The sequence below is a fragment of the Kogia breviceps genome, chromosome 15 (assembly GCF_026419965.1).
Source record: "Kogia breviceps isolate mKogBre1 chromosome 15, mKogBre1 haplotype 1, whole genome shotgun sequence".
Lineage (NCBI taxonomy): Eukaryota > Metazoa > Chordata > Mammalia > Artiodactyla > Physeteridae > Kogia > Kogia breviceps.
In genome coordinates this window covers 61,300,984-61,323,507 of record NC_081324.1, presented here as the reverse complement: position 1 = coordinate 61,323,507, position 22,524 = coordinate 61,300,984, and the positions used below count along the sequence as shown (strand labels likewise).

Sequence of the window (22,524 nt, the reverse complement as noted above, 5' to 3'; positions counted from 1 at the left end):
ATTTCCTTTTGAATATCTGTAGAAGCAGTAATGATGTTATTTAATTTATTCCAGAGATTAGTAATTTGTACCTTCTTTATATTTTTCCTGTTCAGTCCAGCTAAAGGTTATCAATTTATCATCTTCTCAAAGAACTAGGCCTTGTTTTTCTCTGTTGATTGATTTCAGCTCAGATGATTTTAATTTCCTTTCTCTTCTTCCTTTGTGTTTATTTGACTTAATTAAATTAAATTAAAATTTGGATTTAATTTATTCTTCTTTTTATGTCTGTTTCCTGTCATTATTCTAAAGGAGGAAATTGAAGTCATTGATTTGAGCTCTTCTTTTCTAATATAGGTGTTTAGAAACAATTAAATTTAAGTCTAATTTTCCACTTAAATACTACATTAGTAGCATCCTACAAATTTTGATATGGTATGTTTCAGTTTTAATTCAGTTCAAAATATGTTTTAATTTCCATTTGAGTTTCCTCTTTGACCCATTGGCTATTTATATATGTATTTGGTTTCCAAACATTTGGGGATTTTTCAGAGATATTTCTCTTTGGATTTAATTTAATTCTGTTGTTGTCAGAGAATATCATTTATTCTGTAGTCCAGAATGTGGTCTATTTTGGTTAATGTTCCATGTGGTCTTGAAAGAGTAAATTTTTTAATGAATTTGCCTTTTAAATCATGTAGAAAATTTTAAAAGTGGATTTAAAAACCAAAATTATAATACTACTAGCTTTTATAATTGCCCTTGTACTTACCTTTACTGAGGTCTTTATTTCTTCATGTTACTGTCTAGTGTCCTTTTATTTCACTTGCAGGACTCCCTAAAGCATTTCTTGCAGGGCAGATCTTGTGGTCATAAACTCCCTCAACTTTTGTTTATCTGAGAATGTCTTAATTTCTCTTGCATTTTTGAAGGATGGTTTTGCCAGATATAGAATTCTTGGTTGACAGCTGTTTTCTTTTAGTACTTTTAGTACATCAGGCCACTGCCTTCTGGACTCCAAAGTTTCTGATGAGAAATTAGCTGATAATCTGACTGAGGATTACATGTATGTGACAAATTGCTTCTCTGTTGCTGCTTTCAAGATTCTTTCTTTGACTTTCAATAGTTTGACTATAATTTGTCTCAGTGGGCATCTTTTTGAGTTTATAAGCTTCTTGAAGATTCATGCCTTTTGTCGCTTTTGGGAAATTTTCAGCCATTTTTTCTTCAAATATTCTTTCTGCCCCTTTCCCTTTCTCTTCCCCTTCTGGGACTCCTCACAATGCATTTGTTGGTCTACTGCGTGGTGTCCCACAGGTCCCTTAGGCTCTGTTCACTTTACTTCATTCTTTTTTATAAATTTATTTATTTTATTTTCGTCTGCATTGGGTCTTCGTTGCTGTGCACGGGCTTTCTCCAGTTGTAGCAAGCAGAGGCTACTCCTTGTTGCAGTGCATGGGCTTCTCATTGCGGTGGCTTCTCTTGTTGTGGAGCATGGGCTCTAGGTGCATGGGCTTCAGTGGTTGTGGCACACGGGCTTAGTTGCTCCACGGCATGTGGGATCTTCCCAGACCAGGGCTCGAACCCATGTCCCCTGCATTGGCAGGCAGATTCTTAACCAGTGCGCCACCAGAGAAGCCCTCTTTTTTTTCTTTTTGTTCCTCAGACTCGATAATTTTGATTGTCCTATCAAGTTCACCGATTCTTTCTTCTGTTTCCTCAAATCTACTTTCGAATCTCTCTAGTCTATTTTCATTTCAGTTATTGTACTTTGCAGCTCCAGAATTTATTTTTGGTTTCTTTTTTTATAATTTCTCTTCATTGATATTATCATTTTGTTCAAACATTTTCTTGCCTTTGTCCATATCTTTGTTTAGCTCTTTGAGCATCTTTAAGACAATTTTATAAAAGTCTTTGTCTAGTAAGTCCAGTGACTGCACATCTTCAGGTATGGTTTCTGTTTATAATTTCTTTTCCTTTGACTAGGTCATATTTACCTGATTTTTTTTGTATACCTTATGATATTTTGTTGAAAACTGGACATTTGAATTTTATAATATATTAACTCTGGAAATCAGACCCAGGGTTTGCCTCTGTTTTTAAAAAATTGTTGTAGAGTCTTGACTGGGGATCAACCTGAGGAGAAAGCTTAAGGTCTTCCCTTTTCTTTTCTGAGTCTACATCTTTTCCTGGGCATTTATGACAGTTTTCTGAATTCCTCCATATACATGGTTGTTCTTGAATGTGCCCCCCCCAAAAAAAAGATGTGGCTCCTTTAAATCCCCTGGAAGCTGTTTCAGTCAGTTGAAACAATGATGACCAGCTTTTGTACCTGCACTTCAGTCACCATAAGCAGCAATCTGCAATTCAAATACAAACCCCAGTATTTGGAGGACAAGGTGCTTATTGCCCACCCCAGCTCCACCAAGCCACACCATGAATGCAGGTTGCCGTTCCCACTGCTGCCTCTCATGGGGCTGGAGCATGAGGAGTGGGGACCTGTTGCCACACTGAAGGCTGAATTTGACCGATGTTAACTGTAATTTTACAGCCAAGCTTTTCTCTGGAAACTTCAAGCCTTTAAGTAAACTCCAGAGTTCCAAAATAATTACTTCAGATAGTTTCTGCAGGTACAATTGTAGTCTGGATCAGAAGACAGATCCTGGTGCTTTCTATTCCATCATCTTCCTTGTTGTCCAATCTCTGCCTTTTAATTGGAGATATTTAGATTGCTTACATTTAATATAACTATTAATATTTTTAAGTTGAGGTCTATCATCTCTCTATTTTCTTCTATTTTCCTATTTATTCTTTCTTCCTCTCTTTTTCTATATAAATTAAAATTTCTTATGATTCCATTTTACCTTTTTTGTTGACTTAGTAGTCAACTCTTTGTTTTGGTAAATTGGTGGTTGCTTTAGGGCATCAATAATTCAAATTTAAGTGATATTATACTACCTTTGTATAATATAAGAACTGTTCAATGATAAAATGCAGTCTCTCCCTTCCTAGAATTTGTACCATTGTTATCATACATTTTACTTTTATACTATACTATTATTATATTTGTTTAAAGGGGTCAATTATATTTTAAGAGTTTTTAATTAATAAAAAACACATATTTACTCAGGTATTATTATTCCTCATGTTCTTCCACATGTCCACATTTCCATCTTTATTATTTTTCTGTGTAAAAGAATTTTTTTCACATTTTTTTTTTGTAGTGCAAGTCTACTGGTGATAGTTTTGCTGGATATAGAATTCTAGGGTAACAACTTTTATTTCACTACTTGAAAGATGTTGCCACACTGTCTTCTCACTTGCATTGTGTCTGACAAGAAATCTGAAGTTCTTATTATTGTTATTTTGTATGTTAATATTAATGAAAAATTGTTGTGCTCACCTTCCTGATAACTGCTCCCCTGAATTAAAAAAAAAAGAAAAAGAAACAACAAAAAAAAAACAGTTCTAACATCCATTCCATGATTCATTGGGTTTGAAACTGGTTAATGTGACCACTAAGCCAGTATTTCACTCTTCTAAACCTTTTAAACCCATCCACACTAACATGCATGACATAAAAGAGTGAATTGTATATTAATTTTATTTCTATGACAGCAAACATAAATAAAAATTGTTTTAGGGCAAATAGACAATTTATTTATTAGACATTTATTGATGGAAGAGGATTTTTTTTCACAAAGATAACCTTTGTCTTTCTTTAAAATTACTTTGAGCTATATTTCCATGATACATGTTCATTAAAATATTTATATTTCCCTAAAATAGAAAATTCCCATTCAGCTTATAATTTTTGTTGGACCACATTACAAGGACACTTTGTGGAAAGTTGCAGCCATTTCCTATGACATGAACCTGAGAAACTTAGGACTTTATTCCAGAAAAACACAGAAACATTTTTACCTGGACTTACAGGGAGAAGATCTGGGTTTTAGCTAGTCTTCTGCCATTTGTTTCCTTTTCTAGATATGTTTGCTTCTTCCTTGAATAACTTTAGTTTACTTACAACTTTCCTTACAGAAGATTTCTTGCTTTCCCCTGTTCAAGCGTTTCTCCATAAATGGATTATCCCGTCTTTTTCCTTCTATTTCTCTGACCTTTCTGGCACTAAATGAGACTCCTTGGTCATTAGCTTGCAGGTTTCTCTTTAGTGCCCTTCATATAAATTAAAATGTAAGAGCAGAGAATCAGCTACTCTCTTGGAGAGTGAGATACCCTCCCGTGGGGTCGGTGAGGTGCCCCTGTGCCCTTCAGAGGTAACTCCTGCTGCTCTGATGCTCAGGAAGAGGTGGTGCAAGTCATGTCTCTGCACCCACCATCTAGGCAAAGCAGTTCTACAGGAGGAAAAGCTTGACAACCACTTTCCTGTGGGTGAACATGTCAGAGCACATTCCCTAGAAGCGTTCCACCATATTTGAGTAGTATTCCTGCTAGCATGGGTGCTCTGTGATGACAGGGTTAGTATCTTATTTACCTGCATATCCTCAGCACTAACTGTAGTGCCCCAAAGACTCAGGACTCAGCACATAAAAGGACAAATTTAATAAATGTGTCCTGTAGTGGAACTTTCTGATGATTAATATCCCTTCCTTAGGGATTCCTGATACTGTTGGGGTTTTCTTATTTTACCACTTACTGCACCTGAGAAATGGGGTGGTGTGATTTGATGCCAGCAGACCTGGATACATAAGCCCCACCACTTAACTACCTTTTCATTCATTTGTGCCTCAAATCTGCATGTATAACGGAACCAAAAGCAGATCTCCACCAGAGCTGGCCTAAGACATTCAACATAGTACCTGATTCATCGGAGGAACTGTGTGCTTGGCATGGCTCCCCTTCTCTCTGCTTTTGTAACTTCATTCGTTATTAACTATGTAGGGCTTTAAAATGAGGTATTTAAATCCAGGTTTACATTATAGCTACTTAGGGAAAGTTATGTTCGTGGGTAATAGAAGTGCCCACATTTGCTGTTTTATTTTTCTTATGCTCTCAGCATGGAAGGCTGCAGGGCTTAGGGGCTGAGCTTGGTTTTGTCATAAGGAGAAGCTGTACAGGGTGACCAACTGGTCCTGGGAGTCCTGGTTCTGACTCATTTCTCACAGTGCTCTCAGAGGTGAAAATATGTTCAGGCACGGGAAGTAGACCATAAATCTACAACATTCAGAGAATATAAATGTTCCCTTATGAACTCAAGAGGTGACATCAGAGAAGGGTAGAGGGCCTTTAATAGTGAAATAAGGAGGACCTTCCACATGGCCTCAATGTTTCCATCAACTATCCCTGTTCTGAAGACAGCACACCTTGTACCTGGTGCAAAATTGTCCATGGACAGAATACTTTTATTAGAAGGCAGTGTTCTGCACATGTAGGGTTAAGCCCAATTACAGCAAACTGGCAGACTGTTAAGATACACATGTGCCAAAAAGGACTTCAAAGCCGTGATACAGAGCCCAGGGGACTCAATGTAAAGTTTTTCCAAGCTTAAGAAAACAATGTTGTACGGAAATGGTCAGATTCCAATTTCTCAAAAGTGTCTATGAGTTTGGCATGGAAACATGTTTAAAGCATAAGTAAGAAACTAATGAAAAAAGACGTTAAACGTTGGCTGTGTTTTTCGTATGATGCAATGCAGGGGGAAGGGGTTGAAAGCCAGAGTAGCAAGAACTCATGTGTAAAAGCAGTCTGTCCTCACCCGGATGGGACGCTGTATGGACAGGAGAGCATCTTGCTGGGAGGGTCACTTAGAGGTAGATTCAGTCTCCTTCCAGCAAAGACATTTGTCTAGAGTTGAGGAAATTCCTTAAAAGGGCTGGAAACACAGACCTCGCTTTCTGTGGACATCTGACTTGCCTTGCCTTTTTCACAACTTGTCTTTGCTTTTATTCACGTGTAAAGCTAATTCTGTTTCCCCCCTGCCAGCAGTTAGATTTTTGGCCTTTACTGGTACTCACTGCACCATGGAGTTTTGGATCAGGAGGAGATTCTGACCCCCTCTGCTGGTGGCTCTCAAGCTGTCTTGCTGGCCCAATGTTCTCAAGGATGGTCCCCCTCACACCAGCTCTGCCACCTTGACCCCGTAATGCAGGGCACTGGGGCATTCTGCGGGCAGATGTATCAGAAGGTCGGGGTGGAGGATGAGAGCAGACAAGGTGGGTGCAGTTGGAAAGGTGACCCCAGGAGTTTCTGTTTTGCCTGCCTTGAGGGAACTTCTTTTTCTCTTTGAGGATCACTGAATCCACAGACTCTCTGTTCTAGACTTGGAAAGTCATAAGAGCAAAGACAGTGAAGGCTGTTGAAATGAAACCCACCAGAAGCATCAAGTCTGTGTTCTATTACATCCAGAACAAGACTGCAGCTCACCTCATTCACATTCTCCTTGACTTAGGAAGTAATTGTGGGCCATTCTTTGCTTGTGGGTGTGTAAGACTGCACATGTATGAAACAACAGAAGAACCTATGTTTTGCAGAAACCAGTCTACTATTGTCAGTATTCTCAGTGGCCTTCTTTTCTTTCCTTTGATTCCCATTACCAGGATGAAGGAAAGAGATTTTTCTTGGTGAATAACCTAGTGTTAATAACACAATGTTGTACATTTTGCACACCCTCCCTGCCACTCACCCAGACTCTCCCAAGCTGTGCCAAATATTCCCACCCTGGAAGAGCTTTGTTCCCTGAGGGGGACTGTGCTTCTACTTCATCTTAAGAAGAACATTATTTACTCTTATTTGCCAGCAATAGCAATATAGTATTAATTAAAAAGCTGTGACTCTGGCATAAACCACATTCATGTCATAGTTCATAGTAATATCAACAATAGTCATAGAAGCCGGAATTTATTGAGCAGCTGTTACGTGCCGAATTCTGTGGTATTGCTTTACGTGCATTATATCATATACCTCCTTACCTCTGTCTTGTCATTAGCCACATAGATTTGCCATAATGAAACTGAAAAACAAGCCTGCTAGGATGAAGCTGATCTCCAGGTAACCTACCTGCCTGTCAGAACAAAATTCAACACCCTTTAAAGGAGAACATATCAATCTAGACACTTAATGTGAAAATGATTACAATGTCCACCATCCAGTTGAAAGTTATTAGACATATTGAAAACAAGAAAAAAAAATCAATCAATGAAAATTGACCTAGAAATGGCAAACTCTTTGAAGCAGCTCTTTTTTTTAGCATATTTATTGGAGTATAATTGCTTTACAATGTTGTGTTAGTTTCTGCTGTATAACAAAGTGAATCAGCTATATGTATACATATATCCCCATATCCCCTCCCTCTTCGGTCTCCCTCCCTCCTTCCCTATCCCACCCCTCTAGGTGGCCACAAAGCACCAAGCTGATTTCCGTGTGGTATGCAGCTGCTTCCCACTAGCTATCTGTTTTACATTTGGCAGTATATATTTGTCAGTGCTACTCTCTCACTTCATCCCAGCTTACCCTTCCCCCTCCCCGTGTCCTCAAGTCCATCTCTACCTCTGCATCTTTATTCCTGTCCTGCCCTTTTAATTATTTTCAAGATTAAAGAATACGAACATCATGAAGACAAAAACAGAATCTATAAAAAAGAACTGATAGACCAAAAGAACAAATGGAGGGGCTTCCCTGGTGGCGCAGTGGTTGAAAGTCCGCCTATCGATGCAGAGGACACGGGTTCGTGCCCCGGTCCTGGACGATCCCGCATGCCACGGAGTGGCTGGGCCCATGAGCCATGGCCGCTGAGCCTGCACGTCTGGAGCCTGTGCTCTGCGACAGGAGAGGCCACAACAGTGAGAGGCCCGCATACCGAAAACGAACAAACAAACAAACAAACAAAAAACAAATGGAAGTGAGAGCAGTGGGAAAAAAATACTGTAATTGAAATTTAAAATTCACTAAATGGGCTTAAGAGCAAATTAGACACCATAGAAGAAAAGACTAGTGAACTTAAATATAGGGTCTTAGAAGGTATCCAAGTTGAAGCACAGAGAGAAAGGAGATTGAAAAAAATAATAATAATAAACAGAACCACAGTGACCTGTAGGATAATTTCAAAAGGTTTATCATAAGTGTAATTGGAGTCTTAGAAATGTGTGAATACAAAAAAAATATTTTAAGAAATAATGGCCACATGTTTACCTAATTTGATGAAAAATATAAACCCATAGATCCAAGAAATTTAATCTAAACAAACAACAAAGAAAACCACACCAAGTCACAATATAATTAAATTTTGAATAACAGTGGTAGAGAAAAATAGTAAAAGCATCACAATAAAAAACTACATTATGTTCAAGGGAATGAGAATAAGAATTATCATAGACTTCTCACCAGAAATGATGCCAGTTGAAAGACAAGAGGACAACATCTTTCAGGTTCTGCTGAAAGAAAGAGAAAAAAAATCAAGGTATAATTTTATGTCCAAGGGTATAGGTGGAAAAAATAAAGGTCAAATAAAGACGTTCTCAGATGAAAACAGGGTATGTGGGTATATGGCCAAAAATATTGAAAGTGGGGTCTTGAAAAGGTATTTGTGCATCCATGTTCATGGCAACATTAATGATAATAGCCAAAAGGTGAAAGTCTCCATCCTTGGAGAAATGGATAAACAAAATGTGGTCCATCCATACAATGGAATATTATGCAGCCTTAAAAAGGAAGGACATTCTGACACCTGCTACCACGTGGATGAACCTTGAGGACATTATGCTGTGTGAAATAAACCGGTCACTAAAGAACAAATACTGTGTGATTCCACTTATAGTCTATAAGATATGCAGAGTAATTGTCTTTATGGAGACATAAAGTAGATGGTGGTGGCCTTGAGCTGAGGGAGAGAGAGGGGTGAGGGTTTAGTGTTTAATGGGGACGAGTTTTAGTTTTCCAGATGACAAGTTTAGGGATTGGTTGTAGAGCAATGTTAATATAGTTAGTACCCCTTCACTGTACACTTAAAAATGTAAGATGTAAACTTTGTGTTATGTGTATTTTACCACAATTAAATGTTTTAAAGTGGGGTGTTACTTTCAGTATTATGTATTTCTTGCAAATGGCTGGGTTTCTGTATTACTGGAGACTGAGCAGATGTGGTCTGGAGTGAACCTGAAAACAAGTGGAGGTTTTGTGAATCTGCCAACATGTGCAAGTAGAAACGAATACCCAACCAAGTCATAGCCACCATGTGCTGTCAAATGTTAGGAGTGCTTTGGAAGGAGAGAAAAATTGCAAAGCAAGTGCTCCACGGGAGGTGGAGAGACAGCTGTGCTCCCTGCCAGAGGAGGAAGAGGAGGAGGAGGAGGAGGAGGAGGAGGAGGAGGAGGAAGAGGAGGTGTGGAAGTGATGTGACGAGAGACCCTTCCTGTAGCTGCGGTGCCCGCTTTTATCAAAAAGCTTCGGAGTGAAGTGCAGTTGTAGGATCTTGAAGGGATCATTCAGGCTGCTCCATATTTTGTGCCTATTTGATGTTTAAATATTTTATTGTTTCCTAATTATAAACCTGGACTCTCAGGTTTTTTAGAATAGTGTTTTTTCTGGGGACTTCCCTGGCGACCCAGTGGTTAAGACTCCATGCTTCCACTGCAGGGGGCGTGGGTTCGAGCCCTGGTCAGGGAACTAGGATCCCGCATGCTGAGCAGCACGGCCAAAAAAAAAAAAAGTGTGTTTTCTTAACCATATACATGTATTGATTGATCCATCCTGAAGGTAAAGTTCAAGATTCTTTTTGGCAGTCCGTACAGAACAGAAATGACTATCTGTAATACAGGGCCCAAGCAGACTTCAGTAAGTTACAGTGTTCTCTGGTGCCTTGTTCTACTCTTATTCTGTGTTCTTATTTCCCAGACCGAGCACACTGAAATCATGGATGTTGGGGTTCTTTATGGACAATGTCTTCCCATCCCTTCTTTTTCTTCTTCAAAAGCAAGAACTTGGCCACCCTTTAGTCTCTGTTCCTGCTAGGACTGCAGTCACCTGCTCTCACTTTGTGGTATAACTTTATCCTAGTGTTTTTAATTCAGTTAAATAAGCTCACCCCTTTAAAGCCTGCTTTATACTAGGCATGGCCATCAAGGCAAGGTGACAGGACCCAAGTCCTTATTTTGAAGAAATTACAATCAAACTGGATAGAGAAACAAGCACATAAACGTAATAGAATAAAACCTATGACTACAGATAACGATTGTCATGGATGCACGGCACAGGATAGATTGATTTCAATCAGGAAAAATTGTAGGAGGCCTCCTGGAGATGGTGGCAAGGGAGCCAGGCCTTGATGCTGTTGAGAATGCCCAACAACAACGTAGGGAGTAGGAACAGAGGGGTCAGGTTTAGACTCTCAGTTGACATTGACTGTAAAGAAAATCTGGACTCAGAGAGGATGAAGAGCTGGTGCCTGCGGCCGTACCCAGTTGTCATAATCAACATCAGCGCCCCGACTGTCGTCCTGGCTGTAACCCAATCCCGCCTTCCTGGACCGCTGGTATCCTGGTGACCCCTGAAGTACTGGATGGTTGGGGTACCCAGAAGGGACCCACTGATACGCCTGTATTATGGGGTGTGGTTGTCCTGAGAGACAGCCTACTCTGTGCAGCCATGCCTGGCCTGCTGGACTGGATTTGCGTTGCCAAGGAATCAGCAGGGCTCCCGGGGTCCTCCCCCCCTCATCCGTGACCTCAGAAGAGTCACAGCTACCTCAAAGAACCAGACAAATCAATAAATAGCAAAACCAAAGGGCCAGAGATTTTATGGCAAATCCCAAGTGGTCCAGTGAGGCTCAAGTCGTGGTGTCTGGGATCAGGGAGAGGAGGCTAGGGGACACTCGGCTGGGCCATGGGGTTATTCTCCAGGTGATGGAGGACAGGAAATAAGGAGACGAAGGTGATGTGCTGAACCCGAGCGTTCTGATGGTAACTCTGGCGACGGTCCCAACGCGGAGGAGGGAGAAACGGAGACCGTCGTTCGGATTGCCATTGTCCAGGAGGAGACATGGAGAGCTGCCCTGTGGATGAGGATGCTGGTCATGAGATAGAGAGCCGAGCACAGGCCAGGCGCCCATGCAGGAGCACGTGCCCGGCTCCGATGGGTCTCTGCTGGGAGTGGACCATGACTCGGGACCTGTCTCCAGCCGTCCTCTGAGAAGTGGAAGAGGTGTGAAGTCTTAAGATTCGTCCGCATGCTTGCACCCGTCCCCACCCCCTCTCCTGTTAGGTTCCGTAAAGAACTGAAGGTCCAGAGACGGTGAGCCGCCACCAGATGCACCTGTGTCCATCACCGCTAGAACTGGGCCAAAGGGATCTTCCCAATGCATAGAAGAGAAGATCTTTATCTCTCTGCCTGTAAATAAGCAATAAATGGAATGCATTGCTGCATAGTCATGTCCCTGTAACTTCTCAGGCAAAGAGACATTTCTATGGAGAGATTTAAGATAGTTGTTTTTAAGTTCTTTTAGCGATGGATACATTTTAACAATGTAGGTATCTTTATTCAATCAGTTTGGACCAGGACCACTGTGAAGATACTAATGGTTAGTGAGAATCATCATAGAAGGAAGTCTATAAGTATCCGATGATGCGTCAGTAATGAAATAGATTTTGCTGTCACCATGGCCACTGCCTGACTCTCCTCCCCAGCCCAGCAGCTCTCAGGATTTCTCTTTTCTCTCACCTACTTATCAACCCTTTTTGGACTGTCCGGACGTCCAACATTCTTCGGACGACCCCGCCCATCACGCGTCCCAGACACCCACAGACGGAGGGGTCTCTGGAACACCCCGCTCTCACCAGACTCACACATCACAGTGTTACCTTTAGACTGAGAGTGAGCCCTGGAGGGCGAGGGCTGTGATACCACTTTTCTGTGTGTTGTCAATATCGAGAAGCAGTCCTGGATCACGGGAGGTCTGCAATAAGAAGATAAGGAAACGAAGTAATAGTTGGATATTGTCTAGCATCCTAGAATCGGAGTGCCAGAGAGGATGGACAAACTTCCTATCTGGTATAGGAATTCTCTCTGTAGTATCCAGACTCTTTAAAGGGAGAGAGAGAGATGGTAGGTCTGACAATATTTGCATAGCCCTGTTAGAAAAACTTCCTTACAGGGCAAAACAGTCTTACATGCTATAGCTTCTACCCTTGTTTGTTAGTATATACACTGCTGGTACAACACATAAGCCTGATTGCTCAGTTGGAATGAGCTGTACTATCAACGGGAAGGTGTGGTGTTGATGTGATACAGGGTTTTTTTAAGAGACACATAATTTAGTGTACAAATAAGTGCGGAAATAACCACTAACTTTCTGATGGGGAAAACGTATTTTTAAACTGACCAATGGTGAGGTTTTTTCTATCGTATGTAGCAGGTGTGGGGTGAGAAGAGAGAGGATTTAGTAGCTGAAATCTGTCACTTAGGTTAATCCAAAGACTGTCCAGTTTGTCTGATCCTAAATCTAAAAGCTTTCAGTTCTGTGTACTTCATACAAGAAATTTGCATTTTGGTGGAGGACTGCAAAACGATTTTTGGAATGTTCCATCATTCTAAGTGGGGCATAACTCTTTTGTTATCAGGAAATGTTTCTCTGTAATGCTAACTATAGAAAAAAATCTTCCTGGACCCGGGAGAAAAGATCTATGATAAGAGCAAGTTCTAGTATAACTCTTTTCTGATAAAATCAAAGAAAGTTACTTTCTATGTAGCTTTCTGTAAAATCTGTGTTCAGCAGTTCACTAATACTGCCCTGGCCTCATGATAATAACAGCAGTAGCTCTGAGAGGTTTTACAAGTGGAGAACCCATAGTCCTGGAAAACCTTGTAACAGTAAAGAATGGGATGTAAAAGTTAAAGGAAGTTTGCATGTAAAAGCTACATACAATAGAAAGATGTAAAAGAAAGAAAAAAAAGAAAGATGTAACACTCACTTAACATGTAAACATATCTTTCACTTAGTAGAGTCACATTTAAGAAAAACTTCACATAAAATGAATTTCTGAATGAATCATATTTATACAATTCCCTATTATATAATCAGAACGTATCTGATTACATAGTAGAAATCAACATTAAAAAAACCTATTTCAGAATTTAACAGTTAACAATATAATTTTAATGCTGTGAAAAAATCAAATTGCCCGTAAATAAAATTCGACAGAAATGTGTCTTACAGAAACTCTAGTATACAATATCTGGCTTTTATGGGTGAATCATAGAACCGTGTCCAATTTTAATACTTGCCCAATAATATCAACACTAACTGAATAGCTAGTGCTAAATCCCACCAAAACCAAAGTATGTGCTCATTTAGCTGGACTTAGTAACATGTTACTAACATACCTGACACTTCAATAGTGCAGGATTTCAATAGGCTGATTGACAATTCAAACATACATTTCTAATAGGTGTGCAAGGATTTAGTGTTAGCTAGATTTTTGAACCAGGATGAAAACCATCTCGCTAGTGCTGGCATGAATTTTATACACACACTAACACACAAGTGTATGATTTTAGGATGCATATATTATGTGTATATTTTATATATATACACACACAGATACTAGTTAAAGATGTAGTTATATATACAGAAGAGTAATGTAGTATTTAGAGTGGGATGGATCCACCTAGGACTAGCTCATCAATGTGTAAAACCAGCTGTTTGTATTGTGTTGACTGGACCCAGATCTTTATTGCATCTGTTTAATATTTTTCTTTGTTTTGAAACAGGTTGTTTGGTATCAAATCAGTCATTCAAACAGACTGTTCCAGCACGTGGAAGATCATAGCAAACCCAGACCTGTCGTGGTACCACCATGCCAACCCCATCGTCCTGCTGGTGATGTACTACACGCTGGCCACTCTGATCCGAATCTGGCTACAGGAGCCCCTTGTAAGGATCAAAGGTTTTCATGGTCTTGTCTGCAAAGTAGCCTGGAAACTCCAGGGGAAAGTGTTCATTCCTGTCAACTGCTGGCTAATTAGTACTATATGCCAAAATAACTATAGTGTTCTTATTATAGTATTTTGCTTCTGCCAAGAGTTCTAACTGAATACAGATACTATCAGGACAAAGACCAGCTTCCCTATGTTAGCATCACCCCTGGCTGCTCAGATGGTCAGTGGTGAGGGGAGTGGAAGTGTCGTTTTTATTGAGCACTTACTAAATGCCAGGTCACGTGCTAGGTTGTTTACATACATTACCTCATTCAATCCCCTGCATAACTCTCAAGAACAGGTACTGTACCTGTCTTAGAGATGAGGAAAACGAGGTTTGAGAGGTAAATCACACATTTACCAAACAGTAAATATCAGATTCAAGCCCATGTTTGCCGATAAAGCTAGGGTCTCTATGACGACACACCCTGTTACCACGGCGACTGGAGTTTCCTAAATCTTCTCAGACCTCCAACCTCTGATGGTGCCGTGGGGAGGTCCCCGCTCTCGGTGGTGCCATAACCCCCGGGGGCCCCACCACGGGGCAGGGCTGAGGACTGGGTTGTTCCCTATGGGATTATTAGTAGAATATGGCACTTTGGGGACAGGACCAGGGTGGCTTGTGGCCTCTCTCTTTTCCCTTTCTGTGACAGGAAACTCCAGTCTGCTTTTGCTTCCCCTAAATGACCCTGAGAAGCTCAGCTGTAAGGCAGCTCATCCGCACACAGGGAGGCAGGTGGTGTAGACGGGGCTGCTGCATTTCACCTCATGGCCACGTGCTGGGGAGCAGAGTTCACGTTAGACACCAGCCTGGCGCCTGCAATGCGGTCCCTCCAGCTCGGGGGGGCCCTGGTGCCCCGTCTGCCTCCCCTCTTTGTCTGCTCATCCAGGCTCCATCCACGCGGTCAGCCGGCCAGGCAACCAGTGTTTATAAAGAGCTAGCGTCTCATACTGGCCTGGGGCTGGGGGTAGAGCGTCGGTCCAGGTGCGAGGCCCCGCTCGGGGGGACTGTACGTTGTGCAAGAGGAAAAGCAGCCCCCAAAGACGTGAGCAGGCCCAAGTCAGCACAGTGAAACCCTGAGAGGTGTGTTCCATCCATCTCAGTGGAAGTGCCTCCTGCAGGAAGGGGGTCTGCCCACCTCCCTCCTGTGAGAGGACCACACAGGCGTCCTTGTTTGCAGGGGTCTCACGACTCACCTCTCCCTTGGACCCAGTGATGGCAGTGATGTAGTGACAGAATGCTCTAAGGGCTCCTGGAGAACCCCAATTACCTTATGTTACCTTTTCCTCCAAGTCTCTTCTAAGATATGAGTGTGCCAGTAAAACCCCTTAAAGTGGTACTGTGTTCGCTTCCACCACAAACACACAGATGTGGATATGTGGATATGCACACATAAAACTGTGCAAAAGAAATGAAAATATCTCACGGAAACTATTTCTGAACAGTGTCTTAACCAACGATGGAAATGACTTTAAGGCCTTCGGGTTCACAAGAGTTCCAGGTGCCCTTGGCTTTCTCTGTGGTGTGTCAGGCAGGAGCTTGTGCACAGGTGCTTCTGGGCTGTTAAAGCTCCTCAGGCCCAGGAGACACGTGGCCTCCTTAGCCACGGGCCCTCTGGGGTGGACGATCCACGTTCCAGGCCACACGGTTCACAGCAGGTCACAAACCACAGCGTCTACGGGGGTGTGTGGAGAACAGGGCCTAATTCCCACCAGCATCGACCCTCAGGGGTCTGTATTTTAAGTGGGGCTGGGACACAGGACTTTCTCACTGAGGTGCTGATGGAGGGCAGGTGCCTGGTTCTATCGTGGTTCCAGGTGGCCTGGCACGTTTCATGGAAAACATGAGTTCTACGGTAAAAGTCTACAGTATATGTTTGAGAAAGAGAGAGAGAAGCAGGTGTCTGGAGGTGAGTGGAACACACAGGCTCCCTGGGGCATCTGGTGCTCCCGGTGGGTGCTCTGTGTGCACTGGGCCCCGGGAATTCCATATTAACATGTGTTAGTGCCCTTTTACGGGGCATCTTTGTTGGGAACCATCCTCAACCACCAAGTGCGTTCTGATCCTTTTTTTCTCTCTATCATCTCTCCTGGACCAACTGATTCAGGCCAAGGTCCCATTAGGCAAGGCAGCTGTGTTATGCATCAGCTCTGTTTCTGCTTAATATTGAGTGTAAGCTCTAGATGACTCTGCTTCTAGTAAATGTCTTCTTCCTTAAAGATTCCCATGGCTGGGTTCCACAGTCAGGTGTGACTTTTGTGAACCCAGCCCAGCCCCTTCCTCCTGCAGGTTAGAATACACACAGGAGGCTCGGTAGCATAACGTGAGTGCCTATTCTTGTATTTCATGGGACTTAGCAGGGATCAGGAACAAACGATACTACTGTGCTTCGCGTTTACAAGGTGGCATTTTGGCCATTTTTGAAAGTGTCTGGATAAAAGCCCATGTAGTGTATACGTTACTTTACAAAATCATCACATGGGGGTAGGGATGGGCAGCTGTGTCTGGTCTCCCAGGCTGCTGAGGGGCTGCTCCGGGGAGCAGGGCTGTCCTGTGGGTTATTCTGTGTCTCAGGTGCAGGAAGAGAGGACCAAGGAAGAGGACAGAGCCCTGGCCTGCAGCCCCGTCCCCATCACAGCTGAGAGGAGGCGGAGCCTGTGGTACGCGACCCACTACCCCACGGATGAGAGAAAAGTAAGCCGCGAGGAAAGGGGTTTCTCATTTATTTTGCTGCTTTTTATTATATCGCTGAATTCGGGTCCTGTACGTCCACCTGCAAACCCAGGTTGCTCAGTTTACAGGAACAGTTTGATGAGGAAGTCTGAGTGCCCAACATCTGTTCAGAGAAGGGAACCCAGTGCTTCGAAAGGAAACCCCAGCCTCCATCAGACCCAGCCTCTTATAGTTCAGGGCTTCCCCCTGAAGTCTCTTAACCCTAGAAAGAGAGAGAGAGTGTTCTTAATTTTAAAAAAATACTTTTTAAAACAAACAAAAAACAACAAAGCGACCCCTTGGCCCTGGGCGGTAACAGCTTGGGTGGTGGGATGTACTGCAGAGAGTAATTCCCTGTGTCTGGGGGGCTGCTGCAGTGACGTTGACCGCACACACAGCCACTCGGGACACCGGCCCGTCTGTGTGGACATGAAGAGCCGCAGCCTCTCGCTGTGTCGGGGCCGCAGTGTGGGTGTCGGGGACGGGAGCACAGCTGTGTGATTCTTCATCTTTTCACCATTCGTTCACTATTATCAACACAACCTAGCCGCTGACTTGTTAAAATGGCCCCTTTGCAATGTGGTGAAGACAGATACTCACAATTCTCAGACGGGGTCAGCACTTTGCTTCCCAGCACGTTTGGGAATCGAGGAGCAGATTCTCTGATTGACTTGGTGGAAGAGTTTCTCTAAGACATGTGATCCTAGCTGACGCCTGACTGTCATGGACTGAGAGACAGGGAAACAATGAATGAACTTCTCAGGGAGCTGGCAGCCACGTGGAACAGACGTAGTGTCCGGAGACCTCTGGGGTTTCCGGGGACCCTTTCCTCCCATCACACGTGTCAGACTGTCCTGCCATGTCACTAAGCCAGAGAGACAGCACAGCAGTTTCCAAAATGAGGTCTGTGGGCCATCTCTGGGGATTCCTGGGACCCTTGCTGGGATCCACAGGCTTGAAACTATTTTTGTAATAATACTTAAGACATTCGCCTTTGGACTATGTTGACAATTGCTCTGATGGTACAAAAGCACCCACCAAGGCAGCAGTGCGAACCCCTGCAGCCGTGGTCGTGTCCTTGGAAAACGAAGCAGAAAGGCCAGTTCCACTTAAGAATATTCTTGATGAACCAGGAACAGTCATTGCTTTTCTTAAATCTCAACCTTGAGGCACATACCTTTTTAATATTCTGAGTGACACAAGGGGAGGTCCCCCTGAAGTGCTGACCCCTCGAGGAGGAGAAGCACTGGGCAGGTGAGCGGCCCAGGTCGACGTGCAAGAACAGCTGACAGACAGTTTGGGGTGGTTCAGCTGTGGACATTCAGCAGTTAGTGGAAAGTGAGTGGAGTGGTCCATCGCTTCAAGGCAAACTGACAGCATTTGTTGCCAGTGATAAAATGAGAACTTTTAGTGAAAATTAAAATATTGGAAGACTCGGATTTTGTGCATACAGCGTGTCAGTATTCAGTGGAGCTGTCTAATCCCTGAAGCACATCACCAGCACGTGCGGTCACAACATGTGTGTAGGTAAAGGAACCGGTCAAGGTGCAGGATCCTCCAGGGGCTTTACTGATTCCACACACAGCTCGCCTTCGGTTACTTCCCCATCTTGAGTTTGGGAGAGGGTCCGAGGAGAGGATCCACAGTCTGGATGGACTCCTGAGATACTTCTTTCTCTTCCAGCTGCATTGCTGGGTGAAGCCGGAGTTCCTTTAACTAACTCAACCCAAACAATACGTCACAGCAGATTGAATGTGCAAACAGACATGAGAACCCAGCTGTCTTCTTTTGAGCCAGACATTAAAGATACTCAAAAGCATAAAACAACACCACTCTTTTCACTGTTTTTAAAAAATACAGCTATTTGAATAAAATTATTCATGTGAACAAGTTTTTTTTTTCCAATTTTTAATGAATTAACAAGTGAATAGTTTTAATGCCTCAATTTTAATTTCTAGCACAATAGATACTAATGGATAGGACCTGCATAAATAAAAACTCTTTGGGACCTTCAGTGATTTTTAAGAAAGTGAATGAGTTCCAACCCAAAAAGGTGGGAGCATCTTTAGCTCAGCAGTTGCTTGTTACTGGGGGGAGCCCCAAACCCCTAGCACTAATAGAGCTAAAAGGCATAATCGTGTCATAATTCTTTTATTGCAGACAATACACAAATCTTAATCCCAGCCCGCACTGCACATCAAATTTTCTTTATTATGAAACTTCAATTTCTTGAAAAGTCAATACTTTCAGATTTCTGCAGATGCCTCAGAGTGTCCTAGGAGTATAAAACCAAGCAGCTAATTCTAGTAGAACAAAACACTTGAAAAAACGTAATCAGCTTTTGTAGTCATGTGGTTAATGAGTGCTTACTTACTGTCGTGATTAAAAGTTAACATCGGAAACTGGAAAGGGTTATAAAAACAGCACCCTCTAGCTGCATTATTCATGCCTTTGTATTTTGCATGGCAGTTTTAACACACTAGCATCCAGCTAGTTGAAGGGATGGGTATGTGTGTAGTACAACTTTATAGCTGTGTATAAACATCATGATGCTTTCTGCTCACATATTAACATGCTGTCCTGCATTGCTTTTTGCAGCTTTTATCCATGACTCAAGATGACTACAAACCATCTGATGTTAGTATATCCTTAGAATTCTCATTTTTGCGTGTGTCAGTAATGTAAAAGGGACATAAATGGAATTAGCCCCTGTGAGTGTATTTTAATGGTCTATAAATTTTCCATACGTTTTAAGATAATTTTTTTGCAGAAATCGTATCTGGTTTATTGCTGTTAAAACACTGACTCGTAAAACATGAGCTTGCATATAAAAATATAAAATGTATTTAAACTTTTAAAAAGCCACAGTGGAGGGTTTGCCTGTTCCATGATTTGAATAAGAAGTCTTGCATGTCCATGGACACACATATGTATGTGTGCGTGTATATGTTTATATGTATATGCATAAATGAAAAATTATAAAGCTAAAGAGACAGAGAGAAAAATGCAGGAAATTGTATTTAGCGTACAGAGTGCTGCAACATGGGAATTGCAAGCTGCAGCATCAGGTAGAGACCTGTGGGGTTGCTGTCTAACCTGAGAATTTGCGAAGTCCTGAGAGCTGCACGGGGTGTGGGGCAGGCAGGGGGGCCTGGCAGTGCTCGGGCTGCAGGCCGGGACCTAGGCGAGTCTGGAGTTCCTGTAGCTGGAGGATGACTGGGGGGCGGGGCCGTGAGCTGAGGCCCGAGAGGAGACAAGAGCAGGTCCTGAAGCCTCAGCAGCCTTTCCAGGCTTCACACTTCATACCGAGGACGGAGAGGGGGGCACGGCCTGGGGTGCAGCAGCAGAGGTGGGCAAGGTTAGGTTTACCTTGTTCTGTGATGGCTCTTTGGGGTGTAGGTTTGGAGGGGGTGAGCAAGACTGCCTTGCTAGTGGGTATCACTGCCGACAATGCTCGGCCTCCCATCGGCTCTGCACCCTCCCGTGTGCCCACCTACCAGAAGGGAAGGAGGTAGGTCTGCACTGGAAACCAGAGCTGCTGTTACAACTGCTTTTGCCCCACCCACCTGGCAGGGCCTGCTGGTGACTGTGAACGGCAACCCCGTGGATTACCACACCATCCACCCCAGCCTTCCTCTGGAGAACGGCCCCGCCAAGGCTGACCTGTACTCCACCCCACAATACCGCTGGGAGCCCGCTGCCGACTCCCCGGGTAAGGAGCTGGGATCTGTCTTTGGTTTATCCTTCATTGGATTCGGTTCTTTTTCTTTTTTTTTCTAGCAGAGGTTGCTTTCTTCCATGGTCAGTCTGATGAAGCTCATTTCCTTAACTTCTGCCTAGATTTTGCCCCTCCATCTTGCTCTGTGTGTTCTGTCCTTGGGTACAAAATAAGTGGCCTAATCGGGGTAAACTTTGAAAAATAAAAGGTAAAAAATTATTTTAAACAAGTCAACTTGTTTCTAGTGTTAAACCTATGTGCATGTGTGTGTTTTAGTTTTTCTGTAATTTGATTGCATAATCACGGCCCATAGTTTTGCTGGTTAGTGGATGAATGTCTTCAGAAAGAGCTCTTTTCGTCTAATAAAAAAACCAAGAGCCCCAAAACTTGGACGAGGCCTTTCTCCCTTTTCTCTCAGTTTATTGTGTTGAAAGAAAGCTGCCTGTTACTGGAGATGACAAATACGTGCTCTGTACTGCTTGGGACGTTTATGTGAAATTCACATATTTGCATAGATTTTTATATAAAATAATCTGCCCCTCTAGAAAAGAAGGAGGGAGAAGATGAGAACGAAGAATTTGAGGAGGAGAAGGCCCATGAGGAGAAAAGGAGTGTCAAAGTCCATGCCATGGTCTCTGTGTTCCAGTTCATCATGAAGCAGAGTTACATCTGTGCCCTTATCGCTATGATGGTGCGTGCCTACGAGAACCCTTAACTTCTGCCTGGATTCTGCCCCTATATCTTGCTCTGTGTCTTGTCCTTGGGCACAAAATTACTGCTGGAGGGATGGACGGTGCTTGCACCCCGCCGGCTCCAAGCCCCACCACCTCCTCCCGCCAGCACCGATGTCTTCATCTTCCCAATGTCTTGGCAGAGAATGGTTGCTTATGGTAATTTCTCATGGGCCCTTGATATTATAGATTTCAAAAACCATGTCCTCCTCTCTGCTAGCTAGCCTCCTTTTAAATATTAATACCTTTCTCTCAAATTAGCCTAAGTCAGACTGTCCCCTATTTTGCCGATTTAAAAGGACATATGGGTAGTTTTTCTAAGTGGCATTGAAGGTGTTCACGATTAACAAAGGCCACTTTTATTTCTTTCAGATAATGAGGGTTATAGTCACAGCTTGTCTTAGATTTGAGACTTTATTCCATTTGAGCTGCAACAAATGTTTACCGATCTAAGCATCAAGCACCGAGTCCCCGAGGGCTTCTTCTGGTTGTGAGCTCTCGGTTTACCTGCATTTCTGCTCACTGCTAGGAACACGCTCCATCTCCAGCATCAGAACTTCAGAAATCGTCCTTGGGACCAGAGACAGGATATAAAAGAAGGCCAATTTCTGCTCTTCCTAAAAACAAGTTTTACTGGGAAAGCTAATTTATTTTGAGAAACTCATTTAACACAAAAGTCTTCAAATTTTGAGGCCAGTAGTGAGACCCCATGGACACCGTAAATGATAAAAAAAAGAAAATATTCTATAATTCGAGGGAAAAAAAACACCTAAAGATAGTTTCCCTAGGCTCTCAGTCCAGATGTCTCCTGAGAAAACCTGTTTGCATGTCAGCTTCAACTTCTGCAAGGACCATGGCCATGGCTGAGAGCGTTGGAAACAGAAAGCTCCTCGAAATTAAAGATGGCTCTTTTGGAGACTGCAAACTCTGTTCTCTAAATAATATGAATTATGTGCTCTCTGGGTACTTTTTGACACTTTATAGGTCAATCCCTAATTTACAGCAAAACTCTATTTGAACATCAAATAATTTAGGTTCTGAACTCAGAGTATACATTTCTTTTTCTGTCTCTAAAAAGAAGCCAGAGAAGTTGGTTTCTTTATGTAAAGAAATAGAGCTTAAAAAAAAAAAAACTTGAAATACACATTCAGTTCCTCAGTAGAAAAGAAATCTATTGTAAAAACAACACAGGAGAGCAGATCTCTCATTAAAGACGTGCTCTCGTCTGGTGCCATTTCAGTTGTTTTCACGGAGCCACAATATTAATGCTTTAAAAGTGCCTGTCTTCTGTGGAAGTTCCCCCGTGGCAGCAGACTTTTAATCACAGACAGAAAGGAGCAAGGTCTGTTAGAACGATAGGTGTCTTTACTCAAAAACACAAAGAGTGAAATCCTCACAATTTCTTTTTCTCCCTCTTTCACCCCAACAAGGATAGTGTACAGGGGGAAAAATATGCT

General features: G+C 42.7%; 1 protein-coding gene across 1 annotated transcript in view; it reads left to right on the top strand.

Moving 5' to 3' along the window:
* Positions 1-22,524, top strand: part of PIEZO2 (piezo type mechanosensitive ion channel component 2) — a 345,308-nt gene that overhangs the window by 225,779 nt on the left and 97,005 nt on the right. Inside the window, exons 8-12 of the mRNA XM_067014577.1 lie at positions 13,699-13,861; positions 16,481-16,600; positions 19,217-19,255; positions 20,192-20,330; positions 20,882-21,027. Of these exons, the coding sequence (XP_066870678.1) occupies positions 13,699-13,861; positions 16,481-16,600; positions 19,217-19,255; positions 20,192-20,330; positions 20,882-21,027 (607 nt within the window). The remainder of the gene's footprint in view (positions 1-13,698; positions 13,862-16,480; positions 16,601-19,216; positions 19,256-20,191; positions 20,331-20,881; positions 21,028-22,524) is intronic.